This window comes from Bombina bombina, chromosome 2, assembly GCF_027579735.1.
Source record: "Bombina bombina isolate aBomBom1 chromosome 2, aBomBom1.pri, whole genome shotgun sequence".
NCBI classification, from domain to species: Eukaryota; Metazoa; Chordata; class Amphibia; order Anura; family Bombinatoridae; genus Bombina; species Bombina bombina.
The window spans coordinates 1,386,836,454-1,386,862,608 of NC_069500.1; the positions used below are offsets into that span (position 1 = coordinate 1,386,836,454).

The 26,155-nt window shown below is 39.5% G+C and overlaps 1 protein-coding gene across 1 annotated transcript in view; it reads right to left on the minus strand.

The window, feature by feature from the left end:
- Window positions 1–26,155, minus strand: part of LOC128650395 (solute carrier family 4 member 11) — a 541,036-nt gene that overhangs the window by 295,749 nt on the left and 219,132 nt on the right. Inside the window, exon 5 of the mRNA XM_053704315.1 lies at window positions 4,429–4,475. Within this exon, the coding sequence (XP_053560290.1) occupies window positions 4,429–4,475 (47 nt within the window). The remainder of the gene's footprint in view (window positions 1–4,428; window positions 4,476–26,155) is intronic.

Sequence of the window (26,155 nt, forward strand, 5' to 3'; positions counted from 1 at the left end):
ATTTAAAGAAGCATTAACCTTTAAATTTGTGCATTAGAATTTGTTCACAGCTTGCTAAATATATGCATACAAATTTTGCTAGAAAAATATGCATGTTTGCAAGCCTGTGACACACTCCGTGAAAACGCTCTTAAAGGGATATGAAGCCCAATTTTTTTATTTTATGCTATAAATAGAGCATGCAATTTTAAAGGGACAGTCTACACCAGAATTTTTATTGTTTTAAAAGATAGATAATCCCTTTATTACCCATTTCCCAGTTTTGCATAACCAACACAGTTATAATAATATACTTTTAACCTCTGTGATTATCTTGTATCTAAGCCTCTGCAAACTGCCCCTTTTTTCAGTTCTTTTGACAGACTTGCAGTCTAGCCAATTAGTGCCTGCTCACAGATAACTTCTCGTGCACGAGCACAGTGTTATCTATATGAAATACGTGAACTAACACCCTCTAGTGGTGAAAAACTGTTCAAATGCAATCTGAAAGAGGTGGGCTTCAAGGTCTAAGAAATTAGCATATGAACCTCCTAGGTTAAGCTTTCAACTAAGAATACAGAGAACAAAGCAAAATTGGTGATAAAAGTAAATTGGAAAATAGTTTAAAATTACATGCTCTATCTGAATCATGAAAGTTTATTTTGGCCTAGACTGTCCCTTTAAGCATCTTTATAATTTACTCCGATTATCGAATTTTCTTCATTCTCTTGGTATTTTTATTTGAAAAGCAGGAATGTAAGCTTAGGAGCCGGACCATTTTTGGCTCAGCACCTGGGTAGCGCTTGCTAATTGGCGGTTTACATGCAACATAAATCCAACAATAGAAAGTGCTATTAATATCAATATATTGCATTGTGAAAGCTGCTGGCACGATCCTCAGCTTCTGCTAGCTAAAGAAACCGGGAACAGTACCAAGAGCTCTCACTATGCAATGGATCATCATTCTAAAGAACTACTTAAAAAAAAGTGCTCGGCCCAGGGGCGGCCGTGGGGAACTTAAAGTCAAAATAAAGTTTCATTATTCAGATAAAACGTGTAGTTTCAAGAGGCTTTCCTATTTGTTTCTATTATCAAATTGTGCCTTTTAAGATACACACTTTCAGAGGAACCAGCTACTACTGAGCATGTGCACAAGTTCACTGGGTATACGTATACTAATCTGTGATTGGCTTATGGCTGTCACATGATATAGGGAATCGGCAACTGTAAGGAAAGTTTGAAGTTTGTCAGAAAAAAATCGATTCAGAGCAAGTGTTATTGCATTGCATTTTTATTACACACTTGTTGATTATAAAGTTCTGGTGTATTTAATCGTCTTCTAATTGTCTGAAAAATTTAAGGTAAATTTAAGCATTTTAAAAGGCGATATGCATAGTTAATTTCTCACCAATAGGGTATCCACAAATCCTCGCAAAAATGATTTCTTCTAGTGTATTTATTTCAGACCTACCAACTGCTCCCTAGGGGAAGTTTCATCAAGCGGCCTTCACACGTTTGAGGCTGCTTCTTTAGCCTCTTCCTGAGAAATGGTGAGATAAGTGATCCTGACACACTGTTGTTCAGAGTGACTGACATGCCCTGCACTCGCACAATTGTTTGCATGAGAGCAGGGGGCCGGCATTGCACAAGACAGATCTTGTACAATGGTAAATTCAGGCACGAGATGCTGTATCACAGGCGGACAACACTCTCTACTTTAATACTTGTCTGCCTGCAATTTTGATACAGTTCCTAGTAAAAAGACCCGATAGCCACCTTTATAAACAGAAAATGTCTGATTAACATAAAACTAGGTCAAGCACGGTATTCCTAAGCAAACACCTTTCTCTTACATTTGATTATTCCATAGCACCTCCCTCATTGTGAAATATTCCTCATTCCGTCCTCTTCGATCAACCTCTCTGACTTACGTATCTCCACTCCTGTTATCTCTACTTCCCACTCCTGCCTCCAAAACTTCGCACGTGCTGCTCCTGTCCTCTGGAACTCTCTACCCTGCTCTATAAGACTGTCTCCAAACTTGAAAACCCACCTATTCAGAGAGGCTTACCATCTCTCCTCCATCCCTCACCCTAACCAAACTAATACATGAACTTCCTGACTCACTGCTGCAACTACAATCAATGTAACAAGCTTCCCCAACCTTATGTCCCGGTACCCTAAACCTGTAGACAGTGAGCTCTCTGAAGCAGGGCCCTCTTCCTCCTGTACTAGATTTGTTTAGTTTTGTTATGTTTTGTATTTTATCACAAATTCTTGTCATTGAGTACCCCCTCTATCATTGTACCCAGCGTACGGAATTGGAGGCGCAATACAAATAAATGATAATAATAATAAACATCATGTTGTCTACAACAGGTTCTTGAGATGAACATCCACATAAAATCACTTTAATTTGCCAATATTAAAGGGACAGTAAACACCTTGTAATTACCAGACATTCCTGTTGTGCTGCTAAAATAACATATCAGTCAATTCTTAACGTTTTTACTGCAATTATTTTCAAATAGCCAATCTCCAGCCACCATTTGCTTTATTTGGAGGAGCTTTAGTCTGCTAACTACCAGTCTAGCCCTGGTCATACAGCCAGTATAAAATGCACTTATGTACAGTTGTTATCAGTTAAAGCCAGTTAGGTACAAATATCTAGAACAATTAAGCCTTTAAAAGTCAGCAGGTCAATTTCATGTTCTGAATACAGAAATTGCTCAATTATCAGAGCTAAATTGCATGAAAAGAGCAAAAAATAAATCATGAAAATATATTGCAGGGTAGTTTCATTATGCTAAAAGTGATAGAAAGGTACAAAATAAAATATGCATGGGTGCATTTCAATTTGAAATAGAAGCATTTTTGCAATATACTTTGATCCGCAAAAATGCTTCTAGTAAAAGTTATTACTGTTATTCTGTGGCATATGCACATATCCTGTGAGGGCCGTGCACCTTCTCAGAGAGCTGACAGTAGTGTGTATTGCTTCTGAAGATATTGTGTCATACAAACCACTGCTGACTATCTGAGCAGGGATGGTGTTAGAATACTAGTACATAGGCCTTCACAGGATATGTGTGTATGCTGCAGAAAAACTAATACATTTTACTATAAGCATTGTATCTAATGAAAGTATATTGCAAAAATGCTTATTTGAAAAACAAATGCACTCATGCTAACTACACGTTATATACAATTCTAAAGGTGTTTAGTGAATTTGACTCATAACAACAACATGTTTCAGCTTTGTGTAAAATGTAAAGTCCACCAACCACAACTCATATTTCCATGCAAGTGATAAACAGTTATCACATGACCACTAGATATCCAAAAATTAGGCTTCTCCAAAACCCAGAACTGGTATAGGTAACATGGCACTGGAAATAGGACCAGTAACCACTCTTTATAAATATAAAAACACACAAGAAAAGTTTAAAAGGGCCATGATACCCAAATGTTAAACACTTGAAAATGATGCAGCATAGATGTAAAAAAGATGACTAGAAAATATCACCTGAACAACTCTATGTAAAAAGGAAGGTATTTTACCTAAAAATGTCCTAAGGTTTCACACCACACTGTAAAGAGACTTTAAGCAGCCAGCCAGTCGTCCGATTTTTGGTTTAGCACCTGGGTAGCGCTTACTGATTGGTGGGTAAATGTAGCCACCAATAAGCAAGCGCTATCCAGGATGCTGAACCTAAAATGGGAAGGCTCCCATGCTTTACATTCCTGCTTTTCAAATAAGGATGGCAAGAGAATGAAGAAAATTTGATAATAGGAGTAAATTAGAAAGTTGTTTAAAATGGCGTGCTCTATCTGAATCATGACAGGAAAAAAAATGGGTTTAGTGTCCCTTTAAATGTAATTATCTAAATTCAAATGTAATATTTAAATTCAATATCAAATGTTGCAATAAGCAAAAAAAAACAAAAAAACAGCTGATTACAAAAGGTGAATGTTCAATAAACATTCAACATTCATTTCAAAAGAACAAACAAATGCAACAATTATTTTTTCATTTATTTATTTTAATAAATGTGTGATTATGATATTATTGTGAAAATTCTGCCTGGCTAATAAAATGTATTTTGGTAATATGTGTCTTAACAAATTCCATCAAGCAAGTAGGAAATATGGCTGATCTCTATATGTAATGCAGGGTATTCAGCAACTGTTTCACATCTAGCATTTGCCGTGCCTATTCTATGTCTGTTTTAATGGTCGTGGATGAGTACATCGTCAGAGCTTATGCTTAGCAAGTAAGTATACTTCTTCCATGTCTGTGGCTATCTAAATAAAATTCTTCTTAACTCATTTATATCCAGGTACATCTACAGCCACCTAATCCATTTATGTTAGTGATAGACTAGGAGTTCTGAACTTTTGGCAATACCTATAAAATGTGCGTTAGTTGCAGTTTAAAGTTTTACTTACTTTCCTTGATGTATGTAGTAATACGCAGCCCGAACTCTCGTTTTCCGCTGAAATGAAGAAAACAAAACGTTTGTCACTAAGTTCTGTGAATACTGTACTTATTTACATAGACAAAAATACATTTTTATTTAATTTTAACATTTTTGAGTGTGTTGTGGTGTGTTTAATCAAACAATCTCAGTCTAGAATAGTATTTAATCCCTTCTTTAACTTAAAAAAATTAAGGTGTTAGAAAACTATAGTATGATAAATAAGATCAGAAATTCTGATATATATATATATATACACAGGTGGCCCTCGTTTTACAACGCTTCAATTTACACCGTTTCAGAATAACAACCTTTTTTTCCAGTCATGTAACTGCTATTGAAAAGCATTGAGAAGCAGTGCATTTATTAAAATAGCCAGTAGGTGGAGTTGTCCTCTTGTGTTGCAGCAAAGCCAAGCAAGCTGAAATTAATCAGTTGAACCAGACCTGAGCTATAGAGCAGATCTCAAAGGAACAAGATCTTCCTGTCTATAAATCAGTCCAGATTGGAATGCATAGAAAGAACTGTTTTCAGAAAAATGCAAGTGAAGTCTGTGTTGTGTGATTATTTTATTAGGTTTATAATGCTGTTTAGCAAATGTTTTTGTTCATTTACCTTAGTTTAATTATATATTCTGTGTTGTGTGATTATTTTATTAGGTTTATAATGCTGTTTAGCATTTAAAGTATTCAATTCAAAGCTTTAAAAATAATGTATTAGGTGTTACTTATGACAATTTTGAGAGGGGCCTGGAACCTATCTCCCTCACTTCCCATTGACTTACATTATAAACTGGGCTTCAATTTACAACGGTTTCGATTTACAACCATTCCTTCTGGAACCTAACCCCGGCGTAAACTGAGGGCTACCTGTATATATATATATATATATATATATATATATATATATACACATATTTATATACATACATATTATATATACATATATATATACACACCAAATGAGGCAGGTGCACTCTCACAAATAGTTCTCCAAGGGCCAGGGTGCTAGAGTAGGTAAAATGTAGCAAACAGGAAACAGCACTCTTTGGACTTAAGTATAGTTTATACTTAAGTCCAGAGAGTGCTGTTTCCTATATATATATATATATATATACACACATACACACACACATATATACACACACACACATATATACATATATATATATTTAGTTATGTGTGTATATATGTGTGTGTATGTATGTATGTATGTATGTATGTATGTATGTATGTATGTATATATATATATATATATATATATATATATATATATATATATATATATATATATATATATATATATATATATATATATATATATATATACACACACACAACTAACTAAAACATAATTTATGCTTACCTGATAAATGTATTTCTCTTGTAGTGTATCCAGTCCACGGATCATCCATTACTTGTGGGATATTCTCCTTCCCAACAGGAAGTTGCAAGAGGATCACCCACAGCAGAGCTGCTATATAGCTCCTCCCCTCACTGCCATATCCAGTCATTCGACCGAAAACAAGCCGAGAAAGGAGAAACCATAGGGTGCAGTGGTGACTGTAGTTTAATTAAAATTTAGACCTGCCTGAAAAGGACAGGGCGGGGCCGTGGACTGGATACACTACAAGAGAAATAAATTTATCAGGTAAGCATAAATTATGTTTTCTCTTGTTAAGTGTATCCAGTCCACGGATCATCCATTACTTGTGGGATACCAATACCAAAGCTAAAGTACACGGATGATGGGAGGGACAAGGCAGGAACTTAAACGGAAGGAACCACTGCCTGTAGAACCTTTCTCCCAAAAACAGCCTCCGAAGAAGCAAAAGTGTCAAATTTGTAAAATTTTGAAAAGGTGTGAAGCGAAGACCAAGTCGCAGCCTTGCAAATCTGTTCAACAGAGGCCTCATTTTTAAAGGCCCAGGTGGAAGCCACAGCTCTAGTAGAATGAGCTGTAATCCTTTCAGGGGGCTGCTGTCCAGCAGTCTCATAGGCTAAGCGTATTATGCTCCGAAGCCAAAAGGAGAGAGAGGTTGCCAAAGCTTTTTGACCTCTCCTCTGTCCAGAGTAAACGACAAACAGGGCAGATGTTTGACAAAAATCTTTAGTAGCCTGTAAGTAAAACTTCAAGGCACGGACTACGTCCAGATTATGCAAAAGACGTTCCTTCTTTGAAGAAGGATTAGGACACAATGATGGAACAACAACAATCTCTTGATTGATATTCCTGTTAGAAACCACCTTAGGTAAAAACCCAGGTTTGGTACGCAGAACTACCTTGTCTGAATGAAAAATCAGATAAGGAGAATCACAATGTAAGGCAGATAACTCAGAGACTCTTCGAGCCGAGGAAATAGCCATCAAAAACAGAACTTTCCAAGATAAAAGTTTAATATCAATGGAATGAAGGGGTTCAAACTGAACTCCCTGAAGAACTTTAAGAACCAAGTTTAAGCTCCACGGGGGAGCAACAGTTTTAAACACAGGCTTAATCCTAACCAAAGCCTGACAAAATGCCTGGACGTCTGGAACTTCTGCCAGACGCTTGTGCAAAAGAATAGACAGAGCAGAGATCTGTCCTTTTAAAGAACTAGCTGATAAGCCTTTGTCCAAACCCTCTTGGAGAAAGGACAATATCCTAGGAATCCTAACCTTACTTCATGAGTAACTCTTGGATTCACACCAATAAAGATATTTACGCCATATCTTATGGTAGATTTTCCTGGTGACAGGCTTCCGAGCCTGTATTAAGGTATCAATGACTGACTCGGAGAAGCCACGCCTTGATAGAATCAAGCATTCAATCTCCATGCAGTCAGTCTCAGAGAAAGTAGATTTGGATGATTGAAAGGACCTTGTATTAGAAGGTCCTGCCTCAGAGGCAGAGTCCATGGTGAAAGAGATGACATGTCCACTAGGTCTGCATACCAGGTCCTGCTCTCTCCTGTTTGATTTTGGCAATCAGTCGAGGGAGCAGAGGAAACGGTGGAAACACATAGGCCAGGTTGAAGAACCAAGGAGCTGCTAGAGCATCTATCAGCGTTGCTCCCGGGTCCCTGGACCTGGATCCGTAACAAGGAAGCTTGGCATTCTGGCGAGACGCCATGAGATCCAGTTCTGGTTTGCCCCAACGATGGACCAGTTGAGCAAACACCTCCAGATGGAGTTCCCACTCCCCCGGATGAAAAGTCTGACGACTTAGAAAATCCGCCTCCCAGTTCTCTACGCCTGGGATGTGGATCGCTGACAGGTGGCAAGAGTGAGACTCTGCCCAGCGAATTATCTTTGAGACTTCTAACAGAGCTAGGGAACTCCTGGTTCCCCCTTGATGGTTGATGTAAGCCACAGTCATGATGTTGTCCGACTGAAATCTGATGAACCTCAGTGTTGCTAACTGAGGCCAAGCTAGAAGAGCCTTGAATATTGCTCTTAACTCCAGAATATTTATTGGGAGGAGTTTCTCCTCCTGAGTCCACGATCCTTGAGCCTTCAGGGAGTTCCAGACTGCGCCCCAACCTAGAAGGCTGGCATCTGTTGTTACAATCGTCCAATCTGGCCTGCAAAAAGTCATACCCTTGGACAGATGGACCCGAGAAAGCCACCAGAGAAGAGAATCTCTGGTCTCTTGATCCAGATTTAGTAGAGGGGACAAATCTGAGTAATCCCCATTCCACTGACTTAGCATGCATAATTGAAGCGGTCTGAGATACAGGCGCGCAAATGGCACTATGTCCATTGCCGCTACCATTAAGCCGATTACTTCCATGCACTGAGCCACTGACGGGCGTGGAATGGAATGAAGGACACGGCAAGCATTTAGAAGTTCTGATAACCTGGACTCCGTCAGGTAAATTTTCATCTCTACAGAATCTATAAGAGTCCCTAGGAAGGAGACTCTTGTGAGTGGTGATAGAGAACTCTTTTCCACGTTCACTTTACACCCATGCGACCTCAGAAATGCCAGAACTATCTCTGTATGAGACTTGGCAATTTGAAAGCTTGACACCTGTATCAGGATGTCGTCTAGATACGGAGCCACCGCTATGCCTCGCGGTCTTAGAACCGCCAGAAGTGAACCCAGAACCTTTGTAAAAATTCTCGGGACAGTGGCCAACCCGAAGGGAAGAGCTACAAATTGGTAATGCCTGTCTAGAAAGGCAAAGCTTAGGAACCGATGATGATCTTTGTGAAACCTCTTTCTTGGGAACCACAAACAGATTTGAATAAAATCCCTGTCCTTGTTCCGTCCGCAGAACTGGATGGATCAATCCCATTACTAGGAGGTCTTGCACACAGCTTAGGAATGCCTCTTTCTTTATCTGGCTTGCTGATAACCTTGAAAGATGAAATCTCCCTTGTGGAGGAGAAGCTTTGAAGTCCAGAAGATATCCCTGAGATATGATCTCCAACGCCCACGGATCCTGAACATCTCTTGCCCACGCCTGGGCGAAGAGAGAAAGTCTGCCCCCCACTAGATCCGTTTCCGGATAGGGGGCCGTTCCTTCATGCTGTCTTGGGGGCAGCAGCAGGCTTTCTGGCCTGCTTGCCCTTGTTCCAGGACTGGTTAGGTTTCCAGGCCTGTCTGGAATGAGCAACAGTTCTCTCTTGTTTTGAAGCGGAGGAAGTTGATGCTGCTCCTGCCTTGAAATTTCGAAAGGCACGAAAATTAGACTGTTTGGCCTTTGATTTGGCCCTGTCCTGAGGAAGGGTATGACCCTTGCCTCCAGTAATGTCAGCAATAATTTCCTTCAAGCCAGGCCCGAATAAGGTCTGCCCCTTGAAAGGAATGTTGAGTAATTTAGACTTTGAAGTCACATCAGCTGACCAGGATTTAAGCCATAGCGCCCTACGCGCCTGGATGGCGAATCCGGAATTCTTAGCCGTTAGTTTAGTCAAATGAACAATGGCATCAGAAACAAATGAGTTAGCTAGCTTAAGCGATCTAAGCTTGTCAATAATTTCATTCAATGGAGCTGTCTGGATGCCCTCTTCCAGGGCCTCAAACCAGAATGCCGCTGCAGCAGTGACAGGCGCAATGAATGTAAGGGGCTGTAAAATAAAACCTTGTTGAATAAACATTTTCTTAAGGTAACCCTCCAATTTTTTTATCCATTGGATCTGAAAAAGCACAACTGTCCTCAACCGGGATAGTGGTATGCTTTGCTAAAGTAGAAACTGCTCCCTCCACCATAAGTCCCGTGTAGTGGCGTCTATACATTTTTCTAAATATAGGAGGTGGGGAAAAGGGCACACCGGGTCTATCCCACTCCTTGCTAATAATTTCTGTAAGCCTTTTAGGTACAGGAAAAACGTCAGTACACACCGGCACCGCATAGTATCTATCCAGCCTACACAATTTCTCTGGAATTGCAACTGTGTTACAGTCATTCAGAGCAGCTAATACCTCCCCAAGCAATACACGGAGGTTCTCAAGCTTAAATTTAAAATTAGAAATCTCTGAATCAGGTTTCCCCGAGTCAGAGATGTCACCCACAGACTGAAGCTCTCCGTCCTAATGTTCTGCATACTGTGACGCAGTATCAGACATGGCTCTAACAGCATTTGCGCGCTCTGTATCTCTCCTAACCCCAGAGCTATCGCGCTTGCCTCTTAATTCAGGCAATCTAGATAATACCTCTGACAGGGTATTATTCATGATTGCAGCCATGTCCTGCAAGGTAATCGCTATGGGCGTCCCTGATGTAATTGGCGCCATATTAGCGTGCGTCCCCTGAGCGGGAGGCGAAGGGTCTGACACGTGGGGAGAGTTAGTCGGCATAACTTCCCCCTCGACAGAACCCTCTGGTGATAATTCTTTTATAGATAAAGACTGATCTTTACTGTTTAAGGTGAAATCAATATATTTAGTACACATTCTCCTATGGTGCTCCACCATGGCTTTCAAACATAATGAACAAGTAGGTTCCTCTGTGTCAGACATGTTTAAACAGACTAGCAATGAGACTAGCAAGCTTGGAAAACACTTTAAAACAAGTTTACAAGCAATATAAAAAACGTTACTGCGCCTTTAAGAAACACAAATTTTCCCAAATTTTGAAATAACAGTGAAAAAATGCAGTTACACTAACGAAATTTTTACAGTGTATCTAATAAGTTAGCAGAGCATTGCACCGACTTGCAAATGGATGATTAACCCCTTAATACCAAAAACGGAATAACAAATGACAAAAACGTTTTTTAAACAGTCACAACTGCCACAGCTCTACTGTGGCTTTTTACCTCCCTCAATACAACTTTTGAAGCCTTTTGAGCCCTTCAGAGAAGTCCTGGATCATGCAGGAAGAAGCTGGATGTCTGTGTCTGTAATTTTTGCTGTGCAAAAAGCCACTAAAATAGGCCCCTCCCACTCATATTACAACAGTGGGAAGCCTCAGGGAACTGTTTCTAGGCAAAATTCAAGCCAGCCATGTGAAAAAAACTAGGCCCCAATAAGTTTTATCACCAAACATATGTAAAAAACGATTAAACATGCCAGCAAACGTTTTAAAATACACTTTTATAAGAGTATGTATCTCTATTAATAAGCCTGATACCAGTCGCTATCACTGCATTTAAGGCTTTACTTACATTACTTCGGTATCAGCAGCATTTTCTAGCAAATTCCATCCCTAGAAAAATATTTTAACTGCACATACCTTATTGCAGGAAAACCTGCACGCTATTCCCCCTCTAAAGTTACCTCATCCTCAGAATATGTGAGAACAGCAAAGGATCTTAGTTACTTCTGCTAAGATCATAGAAAACGCAGGCAGATTCTTCTTCTAAATACTGCCTGAGATAAACAGTACACTCCGGTACCATTTAAAAATAACAAACTTTTGACTGAAGAAATAAACTAAGTATAAAACACCACAGTCCTCTTACGACCTCCATCTTAGTTGAGAGTTGCAAGAGAATGACTGGGTATGGCAGTGAGGGGAGGAGCTATATAGCAGCTCTGCTGTGGGTGATCCTCTTGCAACTTCCTGTTGGGAAGGAGAATATCCCACAAGTAATGGATGATCCGTGGACTGGATACACTTAACAAGAGAAATATATATATAAATATATATATATTTAGTTATACAAAAAATTGAAAAAATAGAGAGAGTAGAAAATATTGCTGTATATTTAATATTCGGTGCTACCCTTGAATAATAAATTTAAATGACAAAAAAGATAGACATGTATTGGGGCATTTGTAAATGTCCCAAAAAAAGCAAGGGATAAAAAAGCACACGAAAAGTTATTTTGAAAAAATCCAATTTCTTTATTTAAATGTTCCACTTCACATTCAGTGTTTGATCAGTTCCTCCGGGCTACAGTAGTTAGAGGAAACTCTTACAATTTAAAATGCACAATCAAAACAAGGGCAATACATAAAGCTATCTGAAAATCTCAAACCCTATGCATACGTATGCAGACTAGAACAATGTAAAACTATAGGATAATATATGTGAAAATCATGCACAAATTGTCTAAATACAAGACACTACTAACTTATCCTAGATGTAAGACATATATATAGCATACTATATACAAAATGAACAAGAGACTTATCAGTCCATTTTCCACTGTTAGATGTAAGTATGAAAGCCATATACTGATAATACATAGCATGTGTCGGTAGATAGTCGACCGCAACAGAATCTGCTGCACACTAGGTCAAAAAACCGATCCACAATTTGTATAATATAAAGACAGTACTTATCTTCCAGAGTAAAGTTGCGATGGTGCTTTTTTTCTTTCTTTTGCCGGTCCGTAATTCCTCGGCGTGTGACGTAATCCCCAGTGGGGGTGGTTAGGTCGTCACTGCAACTCCAATTGGTTCCTAGTACTTGAAACTGTATCCATTGGTCCAGGAAAAAACCAAGAGAGAGTAGACCAACCGCAACTCTGTAACTCCTTGTCAGGACATTCACGGTCGATATCAGGCTCTCATATTAACAAGTGAGAATACTTAGGAAATAAAGCACCTGTTTGTTATTGGCTGTCCTCAGACTCCAAGAGTCGATTCCTAAAGTCACAGATACAGCATCCAAGCGCTATCGTTTCAGCGCATATGCACAGCTCCCAGGCTTGATCTGGTCATTAGGATCTTATCAAGGACAGCAGTATAGGCTTATTTAATGCTGGGTTGAGATTTCCGCTTTAATGTGTCACCACAAACAAACCTCAGACAGTATTTAGCTTATCTTAAGGTGTAATACACATAGTGCCAACGCACGTTTCACCCCCCTCCAGAGCATGTGTCCCAGGGGTTCATCAGGGCATACTGAATCCATACCGGACATCCTCTTTATAGAGCATACCTGATTACTCACAGGTGATTCTCATACACAGTCTCGCCCATATTTTATTTGGAGGTCTGTGTCCTGTGAATATCCAGGAGCCCTTAAAGGGATATTTACATACAAATAGATTGTCACATTTGTTTTAAATTCTACCTTCAAGTTGTGCAAAGAATGAAAAATATTCATTATTGAGCAAACACTTTAAAATATTACCCTCATTCCTAGGCAACATCATAGCTCAATTTGCACATAGAGATTACTCCAAAAACAAATGGCACACATCCTGTCAGATTTGTATTGCTCTCTTATAGAAAGCTTATGTATTCTAATTTGTCGTTCAGACCTACTGGTAATCTTGTCCCCAGCTTATAGATCCATTTGGTCTCTTTCTGTAAAAGGACTTTGTCGTTGTTACCACCTCGTCCATTAGTGATCCCTTTATCAATAATTATGAATTTTAATGAATCTGCGTGCAGTTGTGCATATCACAGAAATGTCTAGCAACGTTTGTGTCTCTGGAATAGAGGATGTCATCTCTATGCTCTTGTACCCGATCCTTTACCATCCTTTTAGTTTTTCCAATGTAAAAGACCGGGCACGAACATCGTAAGAGGTAGACCACCCCCTCAGACTTGCAATTAAAAAAGAATCTTATGTCAAAGACTCTATTTTCTTGCACTGAGAATTGTTTAGTGCTATCCATGTGGGCACAGTATACACAGTGCCCACATGGATAGCTACCTTTTATTCCCTTATCTTTTCGTAACCAGTCAGCATCAGAGGGTCCTCTGACAAACTGACTTTTTACCAGCTTATCTCGTAGGCTCTGTGCCTTTCTGGCTGCCATCTGAGGTATATCTCCTATAGCTTGTCTCACTTTCTCATCCAAGGTGAGAATGTGCCAATTTCTTTTCATAGCCAATCTGATATTGTTCCATTGATCATTATACATAGAGATAAATCTAATCTGATTCCCCTTAGTTTTTATCCTTTCTCCATACAGTAGATCATCCCTCGACATTTTTCGAGCCTTCCAAAGGGATTTCTTTAGACATTTATTTGAATATCCTCTTTGAAGGAATCTCTCCTTCATTTGCTGGGCATGGATGTCAAATTTTGAGAGTGAAGAGCAATTTCTTCTTAAACGAAGGAACTGCCCATATGGTATTCCTCTTTTTAAATGATTGGGGTGGCTACTGTTAGCATGAAGAATACTGTTAGTGGCATTCTTCTTTCGATAATTCTCAGTAACTATTTTCAAACCTTCTTTTTTCAGGGTTATGTCTAGGAAATTCAATTCCCTTTCACTTGTTTCTGATGTGAGGAAGATGTTCCTGTCATTATGGTTTAAGATGGAAACAAATATATTAAATTCCTCTACTGTTCCATCCCATAAGACTAGAACATCGTCCACATATCTTACCCACATCAGCACTTTATTATCAAAAGTGTCGACATGTTGTTCAAAAATATCAGATTCCCATGACCCCAGATGGAGACATGCATAAGTGGGGGCACATACTGCCCCCATTGCAGTTCCGCGTATCTGGCGGAACACCTGTCCATCAAAAGAAAAAACATTATTTTTTAAAATGAACTCCAGAAGCACCATCATAAATTCTGTATGTTCCATATATATTGGACCCCTTGTTTCAAGGAATCTTTTGATTGCTAGTAGGCCCACATTGTGGGGAATGGAAGAGTAGAGGCTCTCCACATCTAAGGAAGCTAGAATGGTTTTTTCTCCCACTACTACACCATCCAGTTTTTTTTAACAAATCTGTTGTATCCTTTTAAAAAAACTGGATGGTGTAGTAGTGGGAGTGTGTATGAGAATCACCTGTGAGTAATCAGGTATGCTCTATAAAGAGGATGTCCGGTATGGATTCAGTATGCCCTGATGAACCCCTGGGACACATGCTCTGGAGGGGGGTGAAACGTGCGTTGGCACTATGTGTATTACACCTTAAGATAAGCTAAATACTGTCTGAGGTTTGTTTGTGGTGACACATTAAAGCGGAAATCTCAACCCAGCATTAAATAAGCCTATACTGCTGTCCTTGATAAGATCCTAATGACCAGATCAAGCCTGGGAGCTGTGCATATGCGCTGAAACGATAGCGCTTGGATGCTGTATCTGTGACTTTAGGAATCGACTCTTGGAGTCTGAGGACAGCCAATAACAAACAGGTGCTTTATTTCCTAAGTATTCTCACTTGTTAATATGAGAGCCTGATATCGACCGTGAATGTCCTGACAAGGAGTTACAGAGTTGCGGTTGGTCTACTCTCTCTTGGTTTTTTCCTGGACCAATGGATACAGTTTCAAGTACTAGGAACCAATTGGAGTTGCAGTGACGACCTAACCACCCCCACTGGGGATTACGTCACACGCCGAGGAATTACGGACCGGCAAAAGAAAGAAAAAAAGCACCATCGCAACTTTACTCTGGAAGATAAGTACTGTCTTTATATTATACAAATTGTGGATCGGTTTTTTGACCTAGTGTGCAGCAGATTCTGTTGCGGTCGACTATCTACCGACACATGCTATGTATTATCAGTATATGGCTTTCATACTTACATCTAACAGTGGAAAATGGACTGATAAGTCTCTTGTTCATTTTGTATATAGTATGCTATATATATGTCTTACATCTAGGATAAGTTAGTAGTGTCTTGTATTTAGACAATTTGTGCATGATTTTCACATATATTATCCTATAGTTTTACATTGTTCTAGTCTGCATACGTATGCATAGGGTTTGAGATTTTCAGATAGCTTTATGTATTGCCCTTGTTTTGATTGTGCATTTTAAATTGTAAGAGTTTCCTCTAACTACTGTAGCCCGGAGGAACTGATCAAACACTGAATGTGAAGTGGAACATTTAAATAAAGAAATTGGATTTTTTCAAAATAGCTTTTCGTGTGCTTTTTTATCCCTTGCTTTTTTGGGACATTTACAAATGCCCCAATACATGTCTATCTTTTTTGTCATTTAAAAAAAAAATATATATATATTTAGTTAGTTGTGTGTGTGTGTGTGTGTGTGTGTCTATATATATATATATATATATATATATATATATATATATATATATATATATATATATATATATATATGTATATATATATATATATATATATATATATATATATACATATATATATATATACATATATATATATATATATATATACATATATATATACATATATATATATATATACATATATACACACACACATATATACACACAACTAACTAAATATATATATAACATAATTTATGCTTACCTGATAAATTCCTATCTCCTGTAGTGTAGTCAGTCCACGGGTCATCCATTACTTATGGGATATTAACTCCTCCCTAACAGGAAGTGCAAGAGGATCACCCAAGCAGAGCTGCTATATAGCTCCTCCCCTCTATGTCACACCCAGTCATTCGACCGAAAACCAAACGAGAAAGGAGAAACTATAGGGTGCAGTGGTGACTGGAGTATAATTTAAAATTTAGACCTGCCATAAAAAACAGGGCGGGCCGTGGACTGACTACACTACAGGAGAAAGGAATAAATTATGTTTTCTCCTGTTAAGTGTAGTCAGTCCACGGGTCATCCATTACTTATGGGATACCAATACCAAAGCTAAAGTACACGGATGACGGGAGGGACAGGCAGGATCTTTACACGGAAGGAACCAATGCCTGAAGAACCTTTCTCCCAAAAACAGCCTCAGAAGAAGCAAAAGTGTCAAATTTGTAAAATTTGGAAAAAGTATGAAGAGAAGACCAAGTTGCAGCCTTGCAAATCTGTTCAACAGAGGCCTCATTCTTAAAGGCCCACGTGGAAGCCACAGCTCTCGTAGAATGAGCTGTAATTCTTTCAGGAGGCTGCTGTCCCGCAGTCTCATAGGCTAAACGTATTATGCTACGAAGCCAAAAAGAGAGAGAGGTAGCAGATACTTTTTGACCTCTCCTCTGTCCAGAATAAACGACAAACAGGGAAGAAGTTTGGCGAAAATCTTTAGTTGCCTGTAAATAAAATTTCAGGGCACGGACTACGTCTAGATTGTGCAGAAGTCGTTCCTTCTTTGAAGAAGGGTTAGGGCACAATGATGGAACAACAATCTCTTGATTGATATTCTTGTTAGTGACTACCTTAGGTAAGAACCCAGGTTTAGTACGCAGAACTACCTTATCTGAATGAAAAATCAGATAAGGAGAATCACAATGTAAGGCCGATAACTCAGACTCTACGAGCCGAGGAAATAGCCATTAAAAACAGAACTTTCCAAGATAACAGCTTGATATCAATGGAATGAAGGGGTTCAAACGGAACACCCTGTAAAACGTTAAGAACTAAGTTTAAGCTCCACGGTGGAGCAACAGTCTTAAACACAGGCTTAATCCTGGCCAAAGCCTGACAAAAAGCCTGAACATCTGGAACTTCTGACAGACGTTTGTGTAAAAGGATGGACAGAGCTGAGATCTGTCCCTTTAAAGAACTTGCAGATAAACCCTTTTCTAAACCTTCTTGTAGAAAAGACAATATCCTAGGAATCCTAACCTTACTACATGAGTAACTCTTGGATTTGCACCAGTGTAAATATTTACGCCATATCTTATGGTAAATTTTCCTGGTAACAGGTTTCCTAGCCTGTATTAAGGTATCAATTACTGACTCCGAAAATCCACGCTTTGATAAAATCAAGCGTTCAATTTCCATGCAGTCAGCTTCAGAGAAATTAGATTTTGATGTTTGAAAGGACCCTGAATTAGAAGGTCCTGTCTCAGAGGCAGCGACCAAGGTGGACAGGATGACATGTCCACTAGATCTGCATACCAGGTCCTGCGTGGCCATGCAGGCGCTATTAGAATCACCAATGCTTTTTCCTGTTTGATCCTGGCAATCAATCGAGGAAGCATCGGGAAAGGTGGAAACACATAAGCCATGTTGAAGACCCAAGGTGCTGTCAGAGCATCTATCAGCGCCGCTCCCGGGTCCCTGGACCTGGATCCGTAACAAGGAAGTTTGGCGTTCTGGCGAGACGCCATGAGATCCAGATCTGGTTTGCCCCAACGTCGAAGTATTTGGGCAAAGACCTCCGGATGAAGTTCCCACTCCCCCGGATGAAAAGTCTGGCGACTTAGGAAATCCGCCTCCCAGTTCTCCACGCCTGGGATGTGAATCGCTGACAGGTGGCAAGAGTGAGACTCTGCCCAGCGAATAATCTTTGAGACATCATCGCTAGGGAACTCCTTGTCCCTCCCTGATGATTGATGTAAGCCACAGTCGTGATGTTGTCCGACTGAAACCTGATGAACCTCGGAGTTGCTAACTGAGGCCAAGTCAGAAGGGCATTGAGAACTGCTCTCAATTCCAGAATGTTTATTGGAAGGAGACTCTCCTCCTGAGTCCATGATCCCTGAGCCTTCAGGGAATTCCAGACAGCGCCCCAACCTAGCAGACTGGCGTCTGTTGTTACAATTGTCCAGTCTGGTCTGCTGAAGGGCATCCCCCTGGACAGATGTGGCCGAAAAAGCCACCATAGAAGAGAATCTCTGGTCTCTTGATCCAGATTCAGCATAGAGGACAAATCTGAGTAATCCCCATTCCACTGACTTAGCATGCACAATTGCAGTGGTCTGAGATGCAGGCGTGCAAAAGGTACTATGTCCATTGCCGCTACCATTAAGCCGATTACCTCCATGCATTGAGCCACTGACGGGTGTTGAATGGAATGAAGGACACGGCAAGCATTTAGAAGTTTTGTTAACCTGTCCTCTGTCAGGTAAATTTTCATTTCTACAGAATCTATAAGAGTCCCCAAGAAGGGAACTCTTGTGAGTGGTAAGAGAGAACTCTTTTCTTCGTTCACTTTCCACCCATGCGACCTTAGAAATGCCAGTACTAACTCTGTATGAGACTTGGCAGTTTGGAAGCTTGACGCTTGTATCAGAATGTCGTCTAGGTACGGAGCTACCGATATTCCTCGCGGTCTTAGTACCGCCAGAAGAGAGCCCAGAACCTTTGTAAAGATTCTTGGAGCCGTAGCTACCCCGAAGGGAAGAGCTACAAACTGGTAATGCCTGTCTAGGAAGGCAAACCTTAGATACCGGTAATGATCCTTGTGAATCGGTATGTGAAGGTAGGCATCCTTTAAATCCACTGTGGTCATGTACTGACCTCTTTGGATCATGGGTAAGATTGTCCGAATAGTTTCCATTTTGAACGATGGAACTCTTAGGAATTTGTTTAGGATCTTTAAATCCAATATTGGTCTGAAGGTTCCTTCTTTCTTGGGAACCACAAACAGATTTGAGTAAAACCCTTGTCCGTGTTCCGACCGCGGAACCGGATGGATCACTCCCATGACTAAAAGATCTTGTACACAGCGTAGAAACGCCTCTTTCTTTATCTGATTTGTTGACAACCTTGAAAGATGAAATCTCCCTTGTGGAGGAGAAGCTTTGAAGTCCAGAAGATATCCCTGAGATATGATCTCCAACGCCCAGGGATCCTGGACATCTCTTGCCCAAGCCTGGGCGAAGAGAGAGAGTCTGCCCCCCACTAGATCCGTTTCCGGATCGGGGGCCCTCACTTCATGCTGTCTTAGGGGCAGCAGCAGGTTTTCTGGCCTGCCTGCCCTTGTTCCAGGTCTGGTTAGGTTTCCAGCCTTGTCTGTAGCGAGCAACAGCTCCTTCCTGTTTTGGGGCAGAGGAAGTTGATGCTGCTCCTGCCTTGAAGTTATGAAAGGCACGAAAATTAGACTGTTTAGCCCTTGGTTTGGCCCTGTCTTGAGGCAGGGCATGGCCTTTACCTCCAGTAATATCAGCGATAATCTCTTTCAAACCGGGCCCGAATAAGGTCTGCCCCTTGAAAGGTATGTTAAGCAATTTAGATTTAGAAGTCACATCAGCTGACCAGGATTTTAGCCACAGCGCTCTGCGCGCCTGAATGGCGAATCCGGAATTCTTAGCCGTAAGTTTAGTTAAGTGTACTACGGCATCAGATATAAATGAATTAGCTAGCTTAAGGGTTTTAAGCTTGTGTGTAATCTCATCTAATGGAGCTGTGTCAAGGGTCTCTTCTAGAGACTCAAACCAAAATGCCGCCGCAGCCGTGACAGGCGCAATGCATGCAAGGGGTTGCAATATAAAACCTTGTTGAACAAACATTTTCTTAAGGTAACCCTCTAACTTTTTATCCATTGGATCTGAAAAGGCACAGCTATCCTCCACCGGGATAGTGGTACGCTTAGCTAAAGTAGAAACTGCTCCCTCCACCTTAGGGACCGTTTGCCATAAGTCCCGTGTGGTGGCGTCTATTGGAAACATTTTTCTGAATATAGGAGGGGGTGAGAAAGGCACACCGGGTCTATCCCACTCCTTAGTAACAATTTCAGTAAGTCTCTTAGGTATAGGAAAAACGTCAGTACTCGTCGGTACCGCAAAATATTTATCCAACCTACACATTTTCTCTGGGATTGCAACTGTGTTACAATCATTCAGAGCCGCTAACACCTCCCCTAGTAATAAACGGAGGTTTTCCAGCTTAAACTTAAAATTTGAAATGTCTGAATCCAGTTTATTTGGATCAGATCCGTCACCCGCAGAATGAAGCTCTCCGTCCTCATGTTCTGCAAATTGTGACGCAGTATCAGACATGGCCCTAGCATTATCAGCGCACTCTGTTCTCACCCCAGAGTGGTCTCGTTTACCCCTAAGTTCTGGCAATTTAGACAAAACTTCAGTCATAACATTAGCCATGTCTTGTAAAGTGATTTGTAATGGCCGCCCTGATGTACTTGGCGTTACAATATCACGCACCTCCTGAGCGGGAGATGCAGGTACTGACACGTGAGGCAAGTTAGTCGGCATAACTTCCCCCTCGTTGTCTGGTGAATGTTGCTTAACATGTACAGATTGGCTTTTATTTAAAGTAGCATCAATGCAATTAGTACATAAATTTCTATTGGGCTCCACCTTGGCTTTTGAACATATTGCACAAAGAGATTCCTCTGTGTCAGACATGTTTAAACAAACTAGCAATTAGACTAGCAAGCTTGGAAATACTTTTCAACTGAATTTACAAGCATTATGCAAAACGTTACTGTGCCTTTAAGAAGCACACAAAAAAACTGTCACTTTGATATAACAACGAACCGGTTTAGTTATAGCAATCAATTTTTCATATGAAATGCATTAATTTAGCAAAGGATAGCACCCATCAGCAAATGGATTATAAACCCCTTAATACCAAAAAAACGATTGACAAATAAATACGTTTTTTATCACAGTCAAAGCACAGTCTCACAGGTCTGCTGTGAGTGATTACCTCCCTCAAACTAGTTTTGGAGACCCCTGAGCTCTGTAGAGACGTCCTGGATCATGCAGGGAGAATAAGGAAGACTGTGACTGAATTTTTAATGCGTAGTAAAAGCGCCAAAAATAGGCCCCTCCCACTCTTAATACAGCAGTGGGGAAGCTCAGTAACTGATTTTATGCAAAATAAACGACAGCCAAGTGGAAAATAATGCCCATAAATTTTCACCAAGTACCTCAGAGAAAAAAACGATTAACCTGTCAGTAAACGTTTTAAATATATGAATAAGAATAAAAGCCTGTTGCTAGTCGCTATCACTGCAGAGAGGCTAGAGTTATATGTATACAGTATTTTCTTAGTGAAGTGCCATTCCCCAGAAATACTTTGGTGCCAACATACATACATAACAGCCTGATACCAGTTACTACTACTGCATTTAAGGCTGTACTTACATTATATCGGTATTAGCAGTATTTTCTCAGTCAATTCCATTCCTTAGAAAATAATATACTGCAACATACCTCTTTGCAGGTGAACCCTGCCCGCTGTCCCCTGTTCTGAAGTTACCTCGCTCCTCAGAATGGCCGAGAACAGCAAATGGATCTTAGTTACGTCCGCTAAGATCATACACAAACTCAGGTAGATTCTTCTTCTAATACTGCCTGAGAAGAAACAACACACTCCGGTGCTGTTTAAAATAACAAACTTTTGATTGAAGTAATAAAAAAACTAAATTTAATAACCACACTCCTCTCACACATCCTATCTATTAGTTAGGTGCAAGAGAATGACTGGGTGTGACGTAGAGGGGAGGAGCTATATAGCAGCTCTGCTTGGGTGATCCTCTTGCACTTCCTGTTAGGGAGGAGTTAATATCCCATAAGTAATGGATGACCCGTGGACTGACTACACTTAACAGGAGAAATATATATTTCAAGAAAGATTCCGTGTTTCTTCAAATACTATATTTTGTGATGGGTTACAGGGATGCACCGAAATGAAAATTCTGGACTGAAACCGATACCGAAAATTCAGGATGCCCCTGGCCGAAAACCGAAACCGATTTTTTTTTCTTTTTTAACTACAGTGTGTTTGTGTGTGTGTGTAGCTGAAAGAGCTTGTAGGCGGGAAAGCTTCAACAAATGGGCGTGGTCACTTGTACAGTAGGGCGTGATCTGCAGTGAAACTGGTGGAGTTCTACAAGGGAGAGCGTGGTTATAGCCAGACAACAATACGAGGTGGACATGTGTTTTGTTTTTGGGTGTAGTTATCCGTGCAATGGGCGTGGCTGCACCTGACCGTCTCTCATCGTATCTCCGCCTAGTTCCTGGTTCGGGTCTCACACTGACCCGTCAGATTATATGTCCGGAGCCTTAGTTAGTTGTGTGTGTATATGTGTGTGTGTGTGTATATATATATATATATATATATATATATATATACACACACACACACACATATATATATACACACACAACTAACTAAATATATATATATATATATATATATTTTTTTTTATTTATTTATTTATTTTTTCAAGAAAGATTCCATGTTTCTTCAAATACTTTATTTTGTGATGGGTTACAGGGATGCCCCGAAATGAAAATTCTGGACTGAAACAGATACCGAAAATTCAGGATGCCCCTGGCCGAAAACCGAAACCGAATTTTTTTTTCTTTTTTAACTACAGTGTGTTTGTGTAGCTGAAAGAGCTTGTAGGCGGGAAAGCTCCAACAAATGGGCGTGGTCACTTGTACAGTAGGGCGTGATCTGCAGTGAAACTGGTGGAGTTCTACAATGGAGAGCGTGGTTATAGCCAGACAACAATACGAGGTGGACATGTGTTTTGTTTTTGGGTGTAGTTATCCGTGCAATGGGGTGGCTGCACCTGATCGTCTCTCATCGTATCTCCGCCTAGTTCCTGGTTCGGGTCTCACACTGACCCATCAGATTATATGTCCGGAGCCCCAAATGGAGTCTGCCTATCACCAGGACTACCGGACTTAGCTACGACCTTACGTGCAAGGTGGTTATAGAAAGTTACTGTGCTTTTTTTGTATACACTGTCTGGTGGGTGATAATTTGTACCAACTGTGTGTGAGCTTGGGGCTTATGCATATATAGTGTGCACGCATATTTGCCTCAGGCGAATAGAATGTCTACACACAAGAGGCTGATGTATGAGCACTGTATATAAGGCTTATATATATTCACTGTGTGTGCTTAGGATGGTGTCTGATAATATCAAGTGTTTATAAACATTTTAGTTATCCTCCTTTGAATACTGTATTCAGAACTTTGGTTTCCTTCTAAAAAAAAAAATGCACTGCTGGTTTCATATATCATTATTATTATTATTATTATTATTATTATTATTATTATTATTATTAAGGATAGACATGTAACGCAATAGAACAGGGGGGGGGGGGGGCTGTACAAATTGGAATTGCACATTTTTGGCGGCCCAAATTTTGGTGCATCGCTAGTATTATTCTTTATTTAGTTCTGTGTAACAGAATCAGATTTTTTTTTTTAAAAACAATTATCAAAATAAAGTATAGTCCTAGAAAACTATTATATGCAAAACAGTAATGAACTCAAACAGCAGCTCTAAGCTGGCATCAAATTTGAAATATGCTACACAATAATTTTACCGAAAATAAAAAGGCAAAAAAAAAAAAGAAAACCGATGCCATTTTCGTCCGAAACTTTCTGCGGCCGAAATTTCGGTGCATCCCTAGTTACAGTGTATTTGAAGAAACACTGAGTCTTCTTTCTTGAAATATGAATACATAGTAAGACTTAGTACAACTTACTTGTTTGGAGTGCCTAATCCACTTGGAAAAAGTATATATATATATATATATATATATATATATATATATATATATATATATATATATATATATATATATATATATATATATATATATATATATATACACACATATATACACACACATATATACACATACACACACACAGTACTGGGCAAAAGTCTTAGACCACCACCAGCTTTGTTGTTTTGGCAAAGTTTTTATGACCATATATTTACTATTAAGATACAACCACAGGAAATATGTTCACAAAAAAATATATTTAAAAAAAAAACACAATTTTAGGCGAAAAATGGCAAGTGTCAGAATTTAGTGTTACCTCCCTTGGCACTAAGCACATCTTGAACTATTTTATGTAGACTTTCCTGAAGTTTTTTTGAAGTAATCTTCTGGTATATTATACCAGGCTTCTTTCAGCACTTCCCAGAGTTCTTCTTTAGATAAAGGTTGTCTTTAATTTCTCTCTCTCTGTTTAGGTGTGCTTGGGATCATTATCATGCTGAAAGATAAAACCATTCCCAATCAGGCGCTTTCCAGAAGAATTTGAATGATGAATTAAAATCTGTCTGTAATTTTCAGCATTCATAATCCCATCTATTCGAACAATATCAGCAACACCCCTGGCAGTAATGCAGCCCCAATCCAGGACAGACCCTCCACCATGTTTCACTGAAGGCTGCAAGCACTCATCCTTCCATATTTCTCCAACTCTTCTTCTAACATGTTGTCAACGATTGGACAAAATATTTCAAACTTGGATTAGTCACTCTATAATATTTTTTTCCACTGATCTTCATTCCAATCTTTGTGAGCTTTAGCATATATTAGGCTTTTCACCCTGCTCCCCTTCCGACAAAGTGGTTTCTTGGCTGCTACCCTTCCACAAAGACCATTCTTGATCAAGCTTCTTCAGACTGTAGAAGGGTCAACTTGGCATCCCGATGAAGCTGCCAGATGCTGAGCCAGGTCCTTGCTGGAAAGTTTTCTTGGCCTTCCAATTCTTTACCTCTCCTGATTCTTCATATTTCTTTATAACAGCTTAAATACCACATCTTGAGAATCCCGTTTGTTTGCGGATTTCCCTTTGAGAGTGACTTTGCTGATGCAAAAGTATGATTTTATGTCAGTCAAATTCTGTAATCTTTGGCATTTTTAATGGCATGATGTGATTGAAAGTTGGTCTTATTAGCAAGCTTCCTATGAATTAAACTCATACCACATGTGTATGTAATGCTCAAGCAGGTTTTGCACAAACCAGGTATAATAGACCTTTTTTCAAAGCAGTCATTTTGACATGAAATACTACCACAAATACAGGTGTTAGCAATGACATTAATTAGGGTTCCATTCTATTTAGGTTTATGAGAGGCAGGGCAGGTTCCTGCTATTGCTCAAGTGTAAGAGGATGTCACACTAAATACTTGCCACTTTAGCTTATAGAAGCATTTTTTTCTGGATTTTTTTTTAATACTGTATACAAACATCCTGTATTTTATGGTTGTATTCTTATAAAGAGACTGAAATAATTATATATGGTTATTATACCATTGCTAAAACAACTAATCTAATGGCAGCCTAAGACTTTTGCACAGTATCGTATGAAAATATATATACACACACACACACACATATATATATTTACACACACATACACATGAATACATACACTTCAATTTGGTGAATTCAATGTAATTATTTTTTTTATAGAAAATAAAGATAGAGGATGCCAGTGCTCTTGTTGCTAGGCAACAGTGACGCTTATGTATTGTTTACTTAAGGTTGCCAAGGACCTCTTAACAACGCCCCATCCAAAAAGCATTCATATGAAATCCATTCAATTACATTTTTAAAAAGGTCAAGGATTTCTTTGATTTTTTTTTTAAACAGATACATTTCCTCTTGCAGTGTTTTTATGGATTTGTATTTTTAACCCCCTGATTACCAAAGATAGCTGTAACCATGTAACAGGTATGTTTAAAACCAAACCTGGACAAAGAGCCCTGAAGCGAAATGTTATCACTGGCTCTTGACTTTATTTACGTCACACAAAATATACATACACAATGTCTTCTCTAAATCCTTAACATGTGGCTGGCTCTTAAGTTTCATATCAAATTTGGCAGTGGTATAGGTATTTTGTGTCACCGCCATTAATTAAAGATATGAAACCTAATTTTTTTCTTTCGTGATTCAGAGGAGCTTTCAATTTTAAGCAACGTTCTAATTTACTCCTGT